The 19,292-nt window shown below is 40.0% G+C and overlaps 3 protein-coding genes across 3 annotated transcripts; all 3 read left to right on the forward strand.

The window, feature by feature from the left end:
* Window positions 1–2,039: 2,039 nt before the first annotated feature.
* On the forward strand, window positions 2,040–7,384 carry Pcdhb7 (protocadherin beta 7). Its single transcript, XM_015485217.2, has one exon. The coding sequence runs from the start codon at window positions 2,829–2,831 to the stop codon at window positions 5,220–5,222; it is 2,394 nt and encodes a 797-aa protein (XP_015340703.1). The 5' UTR covers window positions 2,040–2,828; the 3' UTR covers window positions 5,223–7,384.
* A 514-nt stretch (window positions 7,385–7,898) lies between these two features.
* LOC107141929 (protocadherin beta-8-like) lies at window positions 7,899–10,432 on the forward strand. The gene has a single exon (XM_015485241.2). It carries the CDS (start codon window positions 7,899–7,901, stop codon window positions 9,264–9,266), a length of 1,368 nt encoding a protein of 455 aa, XP_015340727.2. The 3' UTR covers window positions 9,267–10,432.
* Window positions 10,433–13,260: 2,828 nt separating this feature from the next.
* On the forward strand, window positions 13,261–19,272 carry LOC107141921 (protocadherin beta-16-like). The gene is given in 2 exon segments (XM_015485229.2): window positions 13,261–17,378; window positions 17,381–19,272. Coding segments are annotated over 2 exon segments (2,394 nt in total). The 5' UTR covers window positions 13,261–15,836; the 3' UTR covers window positions 18,233–19,272.
* Window positions 19,273–19,292: the final 20 nt, after the last annotated feature.

The following is a 19,292-nucleotide window of genomic DNA, read 5'->3' on the forward strand; positions in this document are numbered from 1 at the left end:
CAGAAGGAAAATTATTATTAACATCATCAGATAAAAGAAGACATTAATGCATTTAAGAAATAAGTACACGGAGAGCTCTTGGAAAACATGAATATAATAAATTAAAATATCAGTAGAAGAGCTTGAAAATAAAGTTTTAGAAAATATCCTAGGAAATACTGCAAAATTGACAAACAGAAAAGAAAAAGAAGAAGGAAATTAGAACCATATCAGAGGTCCAACATTTGAATCACAAGAATTCCAAAAGGAGAGAGGAAGAGAAAGAAATTATCAATGAAGTGATTTAAGAATATTTTTTAACAGATGGAGGAAATTATAAAGATATCTTGTTACATTTATGATCACAACAAAATATCATTCTTATATATCCTTCTCTGTAAATTACAGGAAGATGTGTATCAAAATGAGAAAGTAAAGAGGAAGACAAAACAAAAAATAAAAGATGCAAAATAAGACAAGTGAAATCAATCTCCAGATGATATTGAAGGATGATCCCAGGATGACAACTGTGTCTCAAGCATAATGAACATAACAGTAGTCCAGTCTGGACTTGTGTGACTCAAGAGATAGCCATTTTGAAGATATTATCAGTGAGCCCCTTGATATTGTATCATCATTTCCATCAGATGACCCTATTGGAAAATGTGATCTATTAACACCATAGATAAAATGGGAAAAGATGAAAATATAAACCAGAATAAAAGGCAAAGAGTATTCCAAGAATGACAGCAAGGGAAGTTCCAAGATAGAACCTGAAAATAAATAGTTCTGCTGTGGTTGTAGTAAGCAGCCTCTCAATTTAAAGAAAAATTGATGTCTCGGGAAAGATGGTAATCACCATTTTGAAAGGCAACTGAAATTATTGAAAGCATAACAAGAAATGAAAAAGCAAGGCAATTATTAACTTCAAGAATAAATAAATAAAATATAATTAGTACATAACAAGGTTCCCAATGTTACGAGTGAAAAAAAAGTATGAAAGGGTTAAAATGTAATCCGGTGTATTAGGGAATCAATTGGTGATCTGTAAAATCAATCAAGATACATCAGAATAGAGACTAATGGAAAAAAATACCTAAGGAATTTTAAATGGCTGCCTCTTTATTTGGGGTGGGAATCAGGAAAAATGAGAAGGGAAATGGCAGAGAACCACTGTATTTTATTATAAGCCTCTCAGCACTATTTGGTTTTGAACAAAAGTCATATGTTATTTTGAAATAAAATACATTTTAAAATATCAGTAAAATAAAGCTTTTTTAAGCCTCAAAAACAGGAGATAAAATACTAAATGTTGTTATAATAATAGAGATACAACTAAAGGTAAGTAATACAATAAAATTTGAAAACTAGAAAAAAATGTTTTTAAATAAAATACAAGTTACTTAAAAATCACTCAAAACATGAACAGATTTATAACCAAAGGTGAAATGGAAAAAATGGTCATGGATCTACCATCAGCAAAGTCACCATTCCAACCAGTTTACAAGGAAAGCTGTAATTAAGCTTGTAGAAACAAATAATAATAATAATAATAATAATATGCTTATAAAAAACTAGTCTGCCATACAAAAGTAGATGGAAGGCTTCCTAACCCATTCTATGAGACCAGAATGATAGTTCAATACCAAAAACCATAGAAGTTAAACACACACAACCATGTGGGGCAGAAAAATCCTAAAATCATGTTGACACATCAAATCTATCTGTGCATCAAAACTATAAGACATCATGGTTAAATTTCATTCATATCAATGACTCAAGAATAAAAAAACTTAAGTATAAAGAGAAAATTTAAACAAACATAAAATTACCTTAATTGTGAAAGAATAAAGAAAAGAAGATTAATGTTTTTTAAAAGTATTTTTCTCAAATTGAGATCAACCACCAGTAGTTAAAAATGCAATACTAAAAATATAACTGCAAGATTGACTTAACTTGCTACTACAATTTTAGAGTATTCACTAGATGTTGGAGATCTTGGCCATTGAAATTGTTTATGAATAATAAATTATAAATAATACTTAAGGTAAGTGAAGGTTGAAGGCTGTGCAGCATAAAGTGTTCTAGAAAATACCATGGGTGAAGAGTGAAGACCTTGAAAATGTAAGTATTATATAATGCACAAGAAACTGATAAAGATCTGTTATTCTGCTTGTGTAGACTTCCTCATTGCTAAGTGACTTACAAATAAACAAAATATCCTGAACCAATATTTCTTGGCTTCTTGATTAAGGCTTCATTTTCTTTCATATTCTTTACTATCAATTTTTGGGATAGGAGAAGGTTTTCTTCAGATTTTTAAAAGATTTTGATAGGGAGCTAGAGTTTAATTTATTGTCCCTAGATTTAAGAAAACAAGAGATTCATTTTTTTCTACGAATTCAGATTATCACAGGGGGAAATGAGAACAAGCTATTACTTACTAGCATTACTGCAACCACTTGAAGAAAAGAGGTGACATGAAACAGCAAGGACACGAAAAACTCAGTCCTGTTGCAGAATGCCTTCAATCCGCCATCTTTTTTTTTTTTTTTCTTCCCCTATTCTTGAGAATAGGAATAACAAGCACAAAACGCAAGGTGGCGCTGCTGGCTAAAAAGAGAAGGGGGAAAAATATTCTCACAAAGAATGTTACAGATTCCCAGCGTAAAGGGAAGTCTGGCCAGAAGGGAAGAGGAAAGGAAATCGCGGAGATAAGCGTTAGGGAAAAGTGGGGATCTCTCTCCACGAGAAATGCCCTTATCCCACCATCTCTAAGGATTTAGTTCCTGCCCTTTCTGAGAGCTGCTTGAGGCCCAGAGGTTCTGTTTTTGAAAGATTGACAAATAATGGAGACCAGTGGGGAGCACGCTGTACAGAAAAGGCAAGTCCTGTTTTTCTGTTTATTTCTGGGAGTGTTTGGGGCTGGCGCGGAACCGCTTCGGTATTTTGTGGCGGAGGAAACTGAGAGAGGAACTTTTCTGACCAATTTGGCCAATGACTTGGGGTTGAGGGTGGGAGAACTCTCAGACCGACGGTCTAGAATTGTTTCAGACCAGAATATGCGATTTTTGCTGCTCAATTCGCTTACTGGTGATTTACTTCTAAATGAGAAATTGGACCGGGAAGAACTATGCGGCCCCACAGAGCCCTGTGTGCTTCCTTTCCAGTTGTTATTGGAAAAGCCTTTTCAGATTTTCCGTGCTGAACTACAAGTCAGAGACATCAATGATCATTCTCCAGTCTTTCTGGACAAAGAGATTCTCTTGAAAATATCAGAAAGTACAAATCCAGGTGCAGCATTTCCTTTAGAAAGTGCACAGGATTCAGATGTTGGAACCAATAGCCTGAGTAATTACACCATCAGCCCTAATGCCTATTTCCACGTTAATGTCCATGTTGGTGGGGAGGGGAATCTTCTTCCTGAATTGATACTTGATCAAGCGCTGGATCGAGAGGAGATACCTGAGCTCAGTTTAACCCTCACGGCCTTGGATGGCGGCTCTCCGGGCCGATCCGGAACCACGCTATTACGCATCCTGGTGGTAGATGTCAACGACAATGCCCCTGAATTTGTGCAGTCGCTCTACAAAGTGCAGGTACCTGAGAACAGCAGGGTTGGCTCGCTGGTCGTCACTGTCTCAGCTAGAGATTTAGATACAGGAAGTAACGGGGAAATAGTCTATGCATTTTTTTATGCCACTGAAAGAATTCTCAAAACATTTCAAATCAATTCAACATCTGGGTATCTTTATCTTAAAGCCAGATTGAACTATGAAGCAATTCAAACTTATACATTAACTATTCAGGCCAAAGATGGTGGAGGACTTTCTGGAAATTGCACAGTGATTGTTGAGGTAACAGATATAAATGATAATCCACCAGAAATTCTCATATCATCACTTACTAGTCCAATTGCAGAAAACTCACCAGAGACCGTGGTTGCTGTTTTTAGGATTAGAGACAGAGATTCAGGGAACAATGGGAAAATGGTGTGCTCCATCCAGGATGATCTCCCCTTTGTCCTGAAGCCATCTGTAGAAAATTTCTATACATTGGTAACAGAGAGATCTTTGGATCGAGAGCAGAACACTGAATACAGCATCACAATCACTGTCACTGACTTGGGGACACCAAGGCTGAAAACTGAACACAACATTACTGTCCTTGTCTCTGACGTCAACGACAATTCCCCTGCCTTCACACAAACATCCTACACGCTGCTAGTGCATGAGAACAACCAGCCCGCCTTGCACATCGGAAGCATCAGAGCCACAGACAGAGACTCAGGCACCAACGCCCAGATCACCTACTCGCTGCTGCCAACCCAGGACCCGCACCTGCCCCTCACCTCGCTGGTCTCCATCAACGCAGACAATGGGCAGCTGTTCGCGCTGAGAGCACTGGACTTCGAGGCCCTGCAGGCATTTGAGTTCCACGTGGGCGCCACAGACCAAGGCTCGCCTGCACTCAGCAGCCAGGCGCTGGTGCGAGTGGTGGTGCTGGACGAAAATGACAACTCGCCCTTCGTGTTGTACCCAATGCAGAACGCCTCTGCGCTCTGCACCGAACTGGTGCCCAGGGCGGCAGAGCAGGGCTACCTGGTCACCAAGGTGGTGGCCGTGGATGAAGACTCGGGCCAGAACGCCTGGCTGTCATACCAGTTGCTCAAGGCCACGGAGCCAGGGCTGTTTGGCTTGTGGGCGCACAATGGCGAGGTGCGCACCGCCAGGCTGCTGAGCGAGCGCGACGCGGCCAGGCACAGGCTGGTGGTGCTGGTCAAGGACAATGGCGAGCCTCCGCTGTCTGCCAGCGTCACGCTGCACGTGCTGCTGGTGGATGGCTTCTCCCAGCCCTACCTGCCGCTTCCGGAAGTGGCGCCCGAGCGCGCGCAGGAGGACTCGCTCACTGTCTACTTGGTCATCGCCCTGGCGTTGGTGTCGTCTCTCTTCCTCTTCTCTGTGCTGGTGTTCGCGGCGGTGAGGCTGTGCAGGAGGCGCAGGGCGGCGCCGCTGGGTGTCTGTTCTGTGCCTGAGGGACATTTTCCTGGCCACTTGGTGGATGTCAGTGGCACCGGGACACTGTCTCAGAGCTACCAGTATGAGGTGTGTCTGAAAGGAGGTTCAGGGACCAACAGTGAGTTCAAGTTCCTAAAACCAATTTTCCCCAATATACTATCCCAGAGCATAGGGAGGGAAGTGGAGGAAAATCCCTCATTTCAGAATAATTTGTGTTTCTCATAAAGAATGATATATAAGCCCTTCTGTCTGAGGATGTATTCCTAGTTAGAAACTTACCCTGGATACCTGTAAAGAAGTGACTTTGCAGTATTTCAAGAACTCTTAAAGTCAAAGAAGGATCCAGCTTAATTCCCAAGAACCATCCACAAGCATGAAATATATATGTGTCATGTTTTATTCCAAACAATTATGCTTAATGTGCAGTTGGAGAAGTTTAAGGGCAGTTAAATTTATTTAGAGTTATTTTAAATTGCTCTCCATTGTCTTCATTCTTTATTGCTAGTTTTCATAGTTGACTGGGATTCTGTACAAGTGTACCTACTATAAGTTTGGGGAGCAGAGATTGTAGAGTATTTTCTAAAGATTTTTTTCAAAGCACATATGGTCTAGCATACACTATCTTAACACAATTAATCGCCAATGAAACCTATGAGAGGAGGTATTTCAGAAGTGAGCAAATATATGGTCATAGTGACTCAGTAAGGTCACCAACTAGTAAATAGCAGAACTGAGAATCTCCTAGTTATTTTTGTTGGTATCATGGCACCAATAGTTTTCTTTCATTAGATAGTACTTGGCATGTTTCTAAACAATAAAAGAGTTTTTTTTTTTATCACGCTGCTGGGTGTAATGATATTACTACCTACTACCGGTCTGTAGTTTTATTATTTTAATAAACCAACAAGCCATCTTTTATGAAACAGTTATTCAACTATTACTATTAAAGATCTGTTCTAACCAAATATCAAGTAAAACAAATTGAAAGATCAACTAGTGCTTTTTCCTGAACATATGTTTTTCATTCAACAGAAAAGATTAATGGTCCTGAGTAGGGATATTACATAATTTTGTTGCTTCATTAGCTTATTATTTTCCTCACATTACAGTGTTTCTTCTGCAGTATTTCATAGCTACATTCATAATACTTTTTCCCAATTTAATTTAAAATTTTATTTTTAAGAATTTCCTACTAATTTAATGCAGTGCTTAGTCAGAAAAAAATAATAAAATGAATAATGTAGTATCAAATAGTATCAAAGAGAAACATAAACTGTTAATAAATTTTAGAAATTATGGTGCATTAAGGAGAAGCTTTGTATTTAAAAATTATCCAGAACTGGAGGTGTAGATCCGGGATACAGCACTTAGCATGCTTGAGTGCTCTCAAAATATTATATATTATTGCCAAAAATAGTATTAGTATCAATGTACAGTACTAGTGGGATATAGTCTACAGATAAAATACAGTAATAAAATCTTAAATTGTTTTCAATAACTTCTCAACAAACAAATAGCATGGAAATTGAAAAAGGGAAGTTTACACAGTAAAAGAACTTGAGAGACTTTACAGCCAAATACAATGTGTGTATCTTGCTTGATATTGACTGATTTTGAATACACTAGAGAAATTTGAATATATATGAATCTTAATTAATATTAACAATTTCTTAGGTATGATAATGACATTGTAGTTTAGGTTTAAGTTTTTACAGTGAGAAATGCATAACAAAGTATTTGTGGATGAAAATTCACTTTTCCTAGAATGTGAAAATGTTGGATTGATGGGATAAAATATTATGGAAACATACTGATAACTTTTGAAATTAGTGATCAGTACATGGAGGGTTATAATATTATTCTTTTATGGGGTTTGAGAGTTTTTTTAAATGACAAGGTTATTAGAAGTTGATTCTGTGAGAAAAGAAATAGAGGTAATCAAAAAAGACATTCTTCCAAGATATATATTTACTACTGCTGTCACAGATTGTACTGAATTTATGCCTCTATTTAGACAAGCTTTTCAGTGTTTCCTTGTTTCATATTTGACATAACTTCTTTCTGAGATAGTCCTGCTTATGCATTCATCTACCATGTGAATTTTTAGGTGTTTTCTAGTCACAACAATGGATTCATGCAGATTCAGCTAGCTAGTGGCATCAAATCACTATATGTTGTTTATTTATAAAGTTAACTTTTCTCTACATTAGTTTCCTCATCTGTAAGGTGGGAAATTCATAATAACCCTATGTGATAGTTGTTATTACTATTTCACTTTACATGTGTGTAAACTGAGGCAAAGAAAGATTAAATAATTTGCCTAAGGAAGTTTCATATGTAGTAATTGTTTCCATAATTCACAGCAATAAAAATGTTTAATTATGAAAGTTTTCTATGTTATTCCAATGTATGTATTTTTTCTGATTAGATTATTAAAATAATATGTACCTTTTGCCCCAAATTCAATTAGAATTATTGAAAATCTCTGCTAATGTCATTTCCTGTGTGCTTCAGGTAATTTTCCACCCAAAATTGTACAGTGATAGTTGATGTGGTGTTGTAACCTTATATAGCCCACTGGTACATAGAGGCAATGTTAGGAATATTGCATCCATTTTCATTCCACAAATTTTAAGAACCTATAAGGACGCTTGGTGGCGCTGCAGGATAAGAAGGTACAAACCGGAACCATAGCTGCGACTCCAATACGGGAAAATTTACCAGCAGAGGCTAGAAACCCAACCCAAGCTTGAATGCCACAGAAAGGAGGACTGGATCCTCTGAAAAGGACTCAAAAAAGAACTGGAATATTTCTCAGATATCTTGCGGAATACCACAGCATCAAATACTCGGGACTTTACAGTTCAGCAGACAATCTTGCAGTGGGCTGTACCAAACACAATGGAGGCCAGCGGGAAACGCATCTGCAGACAAAAGCAAGTCATTTTCTTTTTCCTATTGGGCTTATTTCAGGAGGGAGCGGGAGAGCCTAGGCGCTATTCTGTAGTGGAGGAAACTGAAGGCAACTCCTTTGTAACCAATCTAGCAAAGGATTTGAGTCTGGGACAAAGGGAATTCTCTAGGAGGGGAGTTAGAATCCTCTCCAAAGGGAATAAGCTACATTTGCAGCTCAATCAGGAGACGGGGGAATTGTTACTAAATGAAAAACTGGACAGGGAGGAATTGTGTGGGCACACAGAGCCCTGTGTGCTTCGTTTCCAGTTGATGCTAGAGAGTCCTTTAGAATTTTTTCAAGCTGAGCTACAAATAATAGACATAAATGACCACTCTCCAGAGTTCCTGGACAAAGAAATGTTGCTGAAAGTATCAGAGAGCAGTCCTTCTGGAACTACATTTCCTCTGAAGAATGCTCAGGACATGGATGTAGGCCAAAATAATATTGAGAACTATGTGATCAGTCCCAATCCCTATTTTCGGGTCCTTACCCGAAAACGCAGCGATGGCAGGAAATATCCAGAGCTGGTGCTGGAGAAAGCGCTGGATCGAGAGGAGGAACCTGAGCTCAAGTTAACCCTCACAGCACAGGATGGCGGCTCTCCTCCACGGTCTGGCACAGCTCAGATCCACGTTGAAGTTGTGGACTTCAATGATAATGCCCCGGAATTCCAGCAGCTCATCTATAGGGTGCAGATTCCTGAAAACAGTCCAATAGGTTTCCTGATTGTCACGGTCTCTGCAACGGATGTAGACCTTGGAGTCAATGGAGAGGTCTCTTATTCACTGTTCCAGGCTTCAGATGAGATTAGCAAAACATTTGCAATCAATCCCTTGACGGGAGAAATTCGACTGAGAGAACAACTTGATTTTGAAAGAGTTCAGTCCTATGAAGTCAATATAGAAGCGAGAGATGCTGGAAGCTTTACTGGAAAATGCGCGGTTCTGATCCAAGTCACTGATGTGAATGGCCATGCCCCAGAAGTTACCATGTCTGCATTTACTAGTCCCATATCTGAGAACTCTCCTGAGATGGTGGTTGCAGTTTTCAGTGTGTTAGATCTTGATTCAGGAGAAAATGGGAAAATAAGTTGTTCCATTCAGGAGGATCTACCCTTTTTCCTGAAATCTTCAGTGGAAAACTTTTATACCCTATTAACAGAGAGACCACTGGACAGAGAGAACACAGCTGAGTACAACATCACCATCACTGTCACAGATTTGGGGACACCAATATTGAAAACACACCTTAACATAACAGTGCAGGTATCAGACGTCAATGATAACTCGCCAATCTTCACGCAAGCATCTTAAACCCTATTGGTGCAAGAGAACAACAGCCCCGCCCTGCACATAGGCAGTGTCAGCGCCACAGACAGAGACTCAGGCACCAATGCCCAGATCACCTACTCGCTGCTGCCAACCCAGGACTCGCACCTGCCCCTCACCTTGATGGTCTCAATCAACGCAGACAATGGGCAGCTGTTCGCGCTGAGGGCGCTGGACTTTGAGGCCCTGCAGTCATTTGAGTTCTACGTGGGCGCCACAGACCAAGGTTCGCCCCTGCTCAGCAGCCAGGCGCTGGTGCGAGTGGTGGTGCTGGACGACAATGACAACCCACCCTTCGTGCTGTACCCAATGCAGAACGCCTCTGCGCCCTGCACGGAGCTGGTGCCCAGGGCGGCAGAGCAGGGCTACCTGGTCACCAAGGTGGTGGCGGTGGATGGAGACTCGGGCCAGAACGCCTGGCTGTCATACCAGCTGCTCAAGGCCACGGAGCCAGGGCTGTTTGGCGTGTGGGCGCACAATGGCGAGGTGCGCACCTCCAGGCTGCTGAGTGAGCGCGACGCGGCCAGGCACAGGCTGGTGGTGCTGGTCAAGGACAATGGCGAGCCTCCGCTGTCTGCCAGCGTCACGCTGCACGTGCTGCTGGTGGATGGCTTCTCCCAGCCCTACCTGCCGCTCCCGGAAGTGGCGCCCGAGCGCGCGCAGGGGGACTCGCTCACTGTCTACTTGGTCATCGCCTTGGCGTCGGTGTCATCGCTCTTCCTCTTCTCTGTGCTGGTGTTCGTGGCGGTGAGGCTGTGCAGGAGGAGCAGGGCGGCGCCGCTGGGTGTCTGCTCTGTGCCTGGGGGCCATTTTTCTGGCCACCTAGTGGACGTCCGTGGCACTGGGACTCTGTCCCAGAGCTACCAGTATGAGGTATGCTTGACAGGAGGCTCAGGGACCAGTGAATTCAAGTTTCTGAAGCCTATTTTACCTACTTTCCAAGACCATTCCCTTGGGTCAGAAATGTAACAAAACTCCAACTATAGAAATAACTTAGGTTTCAATATTCAGCTAAAATAATCTTTTAAAATATATGATATTTTAATTTTTGTGACAAATTCAAAGAGATGTTTTTTCTGTCAGACTATTAATTTTCCTGTAGTAGTTATATTTTGACTGGATTAAAATACTGGTTTCTTGTTTTTTCTCCATGTGTGTAAAATGAGTGATCCTAAATTTTGCCTTTCAAACACTGCTGATGTCAATGGTCATACAAATCTTTGTTGTGAAAAAGTTTAGGAATAGGAAGGAAGTCTGGAAAATTAATTCTACAGTCAATTGCAATTCCTCAAGTATTTTCTTAGTTGTTAAACCATTAAATATCTACAGAGCAGTAATGCACTAACACTCTAATGTCTAATCAGGAAGGAAGATAATAACTGTAGAGTGAGGATATCTGGGTCATGCTTTATTTTCTCCACATAGTAATAATCTTCTTTGGTACTGTTTTTTTCTTAAAGCATTATATAATTGTGCTTCTTTTATCACCATATGAGGTTTTTGGGGTGTGTGTGTGTGTGTGTGTGTGTGAGAGAGAGAGAGAGAGAGAGAGAGAGAGAGAGAGAGAGAGAGAGAGAGATGCTGGGGATTGAACTTGTGCATTCAAGGCAAGCACTCTACCAACTGAGCCATATCCCCAACTCCAAGCTTTTAATTGATTATTTTAAACTGATTTTCACTTAGCTTCATTGGTGTTAAAGGAAGGGATATAAATGTTGCACCATAACTATCTTGTGAGATAAGTAGCATAATAGTGAAATTGGCTTTTCTTCTTTGAGAAACATTAACCATCTGTGACAGACAGTACATAGGCCAATGTTTATTCATCTTTGTTTTTTAGTATTAGACCCCAAGTTTAGGGCATTAGTATGCTTGGTCAAAAGAATATATCTTCAAAGACTTCTTGGTTAGAATTGGACATATGACTGTGTTCTAGTTTAGATGCATGTACCATAATTCTGGGAAACTCCCAAGACTTTTTTGGTTCTGGGAATTGAACCCAGGGCCTTGCACTTGCTAGACAAAGACTACCACTTAGTTCCATCCCCTAAACCCAAGAAGACCTTTTAGAGGGAAATAAATCATCGGGAAGGAGTCCCAATTTTTCCTTCTCCAACAGCTTTGTGGTGCTTGAAATATGTATGGGTCATACACAAACAGTCATGTTGGATCCTAATGGTAGAAACAATGGACTGAGAAAGTGTAGTGACTATTTAGTCATCATGTCATCCTACTTCTGAATTTTTTACTTAAGCGGTAAGGGAACATTTATCTTATTAGCCCACCACTATTTCAGTTTTTATGCTGCCTCCAGTAGAATCTAATTAACAGTAATACATACATAAAATGCACAAATCTTAGCTATGCAGTTTGATGTAATTGATCTTTTTGACACTTGTGTGTTTCTTGATTTCTAATTTCACTAAAAGTAGTGTATCGTGCTCTATATTCATTATCTTTTTAATCTTTTCCCAAACCCTGAGGGAGCCAGCATATTATCCCCCTTTTTACATATGAGGAAATTGGAGATTTAGGAAGATTAAGTTACTTGCTCATGATTCTGAGTAATAAAGAGAAAAAAATTGAAATATAAATTTATGTCTACCTGAATTTAATGCCTCAGTTCTTAACCAGTATGCTAACTGGGATCTTAACAATGATCTTAACTGGGATCATTGTTTTCCAAAGAAGTAAATTCCACTATTAGTCTTAATCTTATTCCATGAATTAAATTCCCATGTGAAAATAAAATTTTCACCCTTTAGTTTGTATATATTTCTACACCAGTGACCACACTGCTGTAGATAAATAAAATCAAAGTTGTTGGAGAAGTTCTGTTTTAAGTATGCTGGGTCATCTACCACAATTGATCTGAATCAGTCTGATTGTATCAGTGGTGTCCTTAGAATGTCACATTCATTATTGTAGAAATGAGTGCATTGAAAAAGAGTAGTTACCCTCTGGTTTCATTTCTTGAATTTCTTATGCTTTTTTCTTCAGTCTTCTTTTATCAGATGTAATATATTTATTTTTATTTTGTTTGGGAAGTTGAAACTTTCTTTATTATATTTTCATAAGTCCCTTATCAAAATTAAATACACTATATTCATCTTGGCAAATGTTTGAAATATGTTTGAAAGCAGTTGCTATTACAGTACTAATTATAATCAAAACCTAATTTTAGAAAACTACAAGCAATATTATGGAAGTGTTTTCATCACTAAATAACTTAGAGAGGGGCTAGGGATGTGGCTCAAGTGGTAGCGCTCTCGCCTGGCATGCATGCAGCCCGGCGTCGATCCTCAGCACCACATACAAACAAAGACGTGTCTGCCGAAAATTAAAAAATAATATATTAAAATTCTCTCTCTCTCTCTCTCTCTTTAAAAAATAAAAAATAAAATAAATAAATAACTTAGAGATCTGGAAATTCAGTAGGAAAAATATGATGGGCTCCAGTTATTTTCTGTTAAGATTAACAATGTCTTTGGCAATTCCTCTTTAAATTATGCTGGAGGAAAAAACTATATATGGGTCATAAATGACTGTTCAGAAAGAATGATCCACCAGTGATGAAAGAGACACTCTTCAGCATTTGTTATGATAATACTATTCTTACAGAAATGATAACTTTTTGTTGATTCAACCACTGGGTGCATGTAAATCCATATTTGTGTTAATACATTAGTTTTCTATTGTTGCTGGGGAAAAAATCACAAAGTTAGTTACTTAAAACAATTAAACTGTGTTAGAGTCTGTAAACAAGTCAGGATGGCGCCTGGCAAATGTTAGAGTCTGTAAACAAGTCTGGATGGCGCCTGGCAAAATGCCAGAGGGAGTGGTTTGTGAAGTAACACCATCGAGCCATTAAGTGTGGAGATTCCTTATTGGTTGACTGATGTTATCTAGTTTATGCTAATTAAGATAAGCTGTGCAAAATGTATAAATACCTCTGTTGTCCTACAATAAATGGCTTCCACTCCTGCTGTATCAACGTACACAAGTTGTTCGTCACCCCCTGGTTATTTTGCTGCAGCCGGACTGCGGCAAAACTGTATAATCTTACAGTTTGTAGACAAGAAGTCTGATATGGATCTTACTGAACTAAAATACTGAATCAATAAGGATACATTGCATGCCAGTGGCTCTAGAGAGAACCCATTTCTTTTGTCTTTTCCATATTCTAGATACTACCTTTATTACTTGTCTCATGACCCCTTCATCCATCTTCAAAGCCAGCAACATTGCTACTCTAGCCATTCTTTACTGGATACATCTCCCTCTGACTGTAGCCAGGGAAGATCCTTCTTATCTAAATAATACAGGATGATCTTCTCTTCACAAGATCTTGAATTTAAACAGATTTGCAAATAATTTTTCTGCCATGTAAGGTAACATATTTACATATTTGGGGACATCTTTGAGTAGCTATTATTCTGTCTACCACAGGTTGGTCACTTGGAAGAAAATTCTCCATTTTAACAGTACCACCACCTGTGGTCAAAGGAGGACACATGAAAGTCTTTATAGCAGAAAGTTAGGCCTCACTGATTTGATGCTTGAACTCAAAACAAGATAATTAACAAGGTTCTTAAATTCATGCACAAGAGCACTAAATTGATAAAGATCATGAACTGTTTTTATAGTTGTGGGGCTCAAATCCAGGTCTCATGCATGCTGGCCAACTCTGCCACTGGGTATACCTCCATCCCACCATGAATTGCAATTCAATTCAAATTACAGAAATAGGAAACACAAACAAAAGAATCTAAATTTGATAAGGGACTTATACCTAGAATTATAAAGGACACTTGTAATTCAATTATAAAACAAATAGCTGAATTCACAAAACAGGCAAGGATCTGAATAGACATTTTTTCTAAGGAAGATAACCAATGGCCAATAAATGAAAAGATGCTCAATATCATTAGTAATTAGGGACATATAAATCAAAATTACAGTGAGACACCATTTCATAAACACTGAGGTAGCTACATACAAAAACTCAGATAATAACAAGCATTGGGAGGATGTGGGAATATTGGTATCCTGATACACTGCTGAGGATATAGAATGATTCAGCCATTTAGGGGAAAAGTGTGGTAGGTCCTGAAACAATTAAGTATATAAATAGCATATGATCCAGCAATTTCACTATTAGCAAAATAAAATTACAGGTCCACCCAAAAACTGGTATACGAATGTTCACAATAGCTTTGTCAAAATAGCCAAAAGGGGACAACTCAAATGTCCCTCAGTGGATGAATAGATCATCAAAATCTGATCTATCTGAACAACACGGTATTATTCAGTTATAAAAGAAGTGTTGCTACATGCTAAAACTTGAATGAAACCTTGAAAGCATTATTCTGTGTGAAAGAAACCAGTCATAAAAGTCTGCATATTATATCATTTCCTTCATTTAAAAGTTTAAAACAGGGAACTCTATAAAAAAGTAGATTAATAAATGCTTGGGGTTGAAGCTAGGAGAAATGGGACAATAGTGGGATTATAGATAAAGGATAATGTTTCTTCTTAAGGTAATGGGAATATTCTAAAATTGAATGATTATGGAAGTACAACAATGTGAATACATTAAGAGCCACTGAATCATATGCTTTAAGTTGGTGAATTTGGGGTATTTGAGTTACATCTCAAAGATGTTTTTTAAAAGAATAAGATAGAAATTGTTCTTGTTAAAATTTAAAAAAAATAGAATTCCAAAGTGTGGCAGGGCCAACCATGAGGTTTGCCAATTTAGAAAATAATTTTCCATTAATTTGAAAATTGTAAAAATTCAGTTTTGAGGCTTAGGTGTTGGAAAGAAGTTACTTATTCTTTAATAAAGCATTGGTTAGGGGCTTGGATGTGTCTTTGTGGTAAAGGTCTTGCCTACCAGGCAAGAAGCCCTGGGGATTGCACCACATCAAAAAAGGTTAACTACACTCTTTAGAACCCCGCTGATTGTAATTTTTGCATTGTCCATTCATTTGTAATACTATAATAAGTACCCTGAAAAATATGTGTTGTTACTTTGGAAACACTTTGCTCCTACACGTATGTTCTTCTTAGTTTAGATGTAAATAGCAACATTTAATCATTAACAACAGCATAGTCAATATCAGTAATAGTGTGCTCTTTGTACTCCTTTCCATGAAACACCAGTGTTCTCTCTGTACATACAAAAGCCACTTGAAAATAAAACTCAAGTGTTTAATATCACATAGCCTATTCCTTCATTTTGGAAAATTTGGTCTCCAGTTCCATCAGAAAAAAAAAGAAAAAAAAAATGTAAGACTAAGTGAACGCATGGTGGCGCTACAGGTCAAGAAAATGGAAAACGTGAACACTGGCTTCCGCAATTCCAGTTTGCCAGCCAGTTTCTTGCCGCCTAGAAGCAAAAGAAAAGCTTTCTCCGCCAGAGCAAAAGCGAGTGCGATATCTTTAAAAACTCTGTTTACCGCTTAATTCTGGCATTCTGGACTGCTGGACAGCGCTAACAAGACCCTGGGTACACGTGAATCTCCTGTGAACAAGAATTTCCAGGAAATAGCAATGGAGATTGAATGGCTGCCAAATCAGAGACAAAGGCAAGTCTTACTTTTCTTTGTTTTGCTGAGCTTGTCTGGGGCAGGCGCCGAGTTGGGACCATATGTGGTAGTGGAAGAAATGGAGAAAGGTTCCTTAGTGGCAAATCTAGTGAAAGACCTAGGGCTGGAGTTGGCAGAGATGTCCACCCGAGGGGCCCGGATCATTTCCCAAGGAAACAAAGAGTATTTGCAGCTCAAGGTTCAAACTGGGGATTTGCTCATAAATGAGAAATTAGAAAGAGAGGAGCTATGTGGGCCCACTGAGCCTTGTATACTAAATTTCCAAGTGTTAATGGAAAAACCCTTAGAGATATTTCAGGCTGAACTGAAGGTGAAAGACATAAATGATCATTCTCCTGTGTTCCCAGAAAGAGAAATACTTCTTAAAATACTGGAAAACAGCCCCCTAGGAAATGTGTTCCCTCTGAATAATGCTCTGGACTTGGACGTTGGAAGCAATAATGTTCAGAACTATCAAATCAGCCCCAACTCCCATTTCCGCGTTCTTACCTATGAACGCAGCAACGGCAAGAAATATCCTCAACTGGTTTTGGAAAAAGAGCTGGATCGAGAGGAAGAGCCTGAACTAAGATTAACCCTGACAGCTCTGGATGGCGGCTCTCCTCCGCTGTCTGGAACCACACAGGTCCTCATTGAAGTGGTGGACATCAACGATAATGCCCCTGAGTTTCAGCAGCCAATCTACAAGGTGCAAATTCCTGAGAACAGCCCGGTAGGTTCTCTGGTAGTCACTGTCTCCGCCACTGATTTAGACGGTGGCGTCTATGGGAAAATAATATATATGCTCTTTCAGGCTTCAGAAGATGTTAGCAAAACTTTGGAGCTAAATCCTATGACAGGAGAAATTCGACTTAGAAAACAAGTAGATTTTGAAACAGTCCCGTTTTATGAAGTGGACATCAAGGCTACAGACGGAGGAGGTCTTTGGGGGAAATGCACTCTTCTCCTACAGGTGGTGGATGTAAATGATAACCACCCCGCAGTGACCATGAATGCACTCACCAGTCCCATCCCGGAGAACTCCCCGGAGATGGTGGTTGCTGTTTTCAGAGTTTCAGATCCTGACTCTGGGAACAACGGAAAGACGATTTCCTCCATTCAGGAAGACATGCCCTTTCTTCTAAAACCTTCAGGCAAGAACTTTTACACCTTGAAAACAAAGAGAGCACTAGACAGAGAAGAAAGAGAGGAATATAACGTGACCATCACGGTTACAGATATGGGGACACCCAGATTGAAAACACAGCTTAACATAACAGTGCAGGTATCAGACATCAACGACAACGCCCCTGACTTCAGAGAAACCTCCTACACGCTGTTAGTGCACGAGAACAACCAGCCCGCCCTGCACATAGGCAGTGTCAGCGCTACAGACAAAGACTCAGGCACCAATGCCCAGATCACCTACTCACTGCTGCCAAACCAGGACCCAAACCTGCCCCTCGCCTCGCTGGTCTCCATCAACGCAGACAATGGGCAGCTGTTCGCGCGCTGAGGGCGCTGGACTTCGAGGCCCTGCAGGCGTTCGAGTTCCACGTGGGCGCCACAGACCAAGGTTCGCCCCCGCTCAGCAGCCAGGCGCTGGTGCGAGTGGTGGTGCTGGACGACAATGACAACCCACCCTTCCTGCTGTACCCAATGCAGAACGCCTCTGCGCCCTGCACGGAGCTGGTGCCCAGGGCGGCAGAGCAGGGCTACCTGGTCACCAAGGTGGTGGCGGTGGATGGAGACTCGGGCCAGAACGCCTGGCTGTCATACCAGCTGCTCAAGGCCACGGAGCCAGGGCTGTTTGGCGTGTGGGCGCACAATGGCGAGGTGCGCACCGCCAGGCTGCTGAGCGAGCGCGACGCGGCCAGGCACAGGCTGGTGGTGCTGGTCAAGGACAATGGCGAGCCTCCGCTGTCTGCCAGCGTCACGCTGCACGTGCTGCTGGTGGATGGCTTCTCCCAGCCCTACCTGCCGCTCCCGGAAGTGGCGCCCGAGCGCGCGCAGGAGGACTTGCTCACTGTCTATTTGGTCATTGCTTTGGCCTCTGTGTCATCGCTCTTCCTGTTCTCTGTGCTGGTGTTCGTGGCGGTGAGGCTGTGCAGGAGGAGCAGGGCGGCATCGCTAGGTGTGTGTTCTGTGCCTGAGGGCCACTTTCCGGGCCACCTGGTGGATGTCGCCAGCACTGGCACTCTGTCCCAGAGTTACCAACAAGAGGTGTGTCTGAAGGGAGGTTCTGCGACCAGGGAGTTTAAGTTCTTGAAGCCAATTATCCCCATCCTCCCGCCCCAGTGCCCTGAGAAAGAAATAGAGGAAAATTCTTTCTTCCACAATACTTTTGGATTTAATTATTGATAGAAATCCATTCAATAAGGGAAAGACACTTACTCACCCACTCCCAGTGCTGGTGAATCACCCTGCTTAGGCCTCTAAAGTAGCCGAGATTACAAGCATATGCCAACATATCTTGTCATAAACTGTTTAATATTGTCTTTTTGGTTAAATTGTTTATGTCCATTATCATCAATTTTTTCAGTACTATTTATTTTTCAGTTTAATTCATTATCAGTTTACTACAGTTTTTTCTTTATGTTTACTCGATTGTTTCTCATAGACTTTTTTCCTCATAGACTATTAATGAGTTGGCTTTATCTTCAAAGCTGACAGCATTTTAAAATTTTCTTTCACCCCATGTGTTTTATTGATTTTATTATCAACATATATTTCATGTTGGTTCTCCCTTTTCTAGACTTCTGCTGCATGGGATATCATATATACTATTTGATATTTCTATTTTCCTTTCTAAATTGGTCTTCTTGTTGATTTGTAATCCTTGATTTTAATTATTACATCTTTCTTAAACTATGTTACTTTTTAAAATTCTGTTTTCCCTGTTGATGTATCTGTATTTAATAATAATATTTCTGTTACAAGTGGTATGATAAATATCTAACCAGCCTAACCTGAACATAAAAAGAAAAGTCATTGTAAAATATTGAGTGTGTAAATGCTCTTACATTTGAAGCCATAAAGGCAAACTTTGGGCATTCTACAGCATCATATAGAAATATTTCATAATTTGTTGCTTTTAATTGTGTGTGAAAAAAATCAGGGATCCCTGTTAAGTTTTATTGGCTAGCAATCCATTTCCACTCAGTTGAAAAAACAATAGAAACTATCAATTAGAGGTTCTCATAACGTGTCTTTTATATTCAGCAGAGTAGTGGGTTTTTGTTGTTTGCTTGTTTCTTGGTGATATCTAGCCTTTTCCTTATATATCTCCCTAGACTTACTAGACTTAATTTATATCACTTGCTTTTTGTAGGAAAATCATAACATGTAGAAGACTATCTTTCTAGATATTAGGCCTTTGAATAAAATTACTGTGAAGCAAATGGTATAATGTTATTTTTAC

This window comes from Marmota marmota, unplaced genomic scaffold (assembly GCF_001458135.2).
Source record: "Marmota marmota marmota unplaced genomic scaffold, marMar, whole genome shotgun sequence".
NCBI classification, from domain to species: Eukaryota; Metazoa; Chordata; class Mammalia; order Rodentia; family Sciuridae; genus Marmota; species Marmota marmota.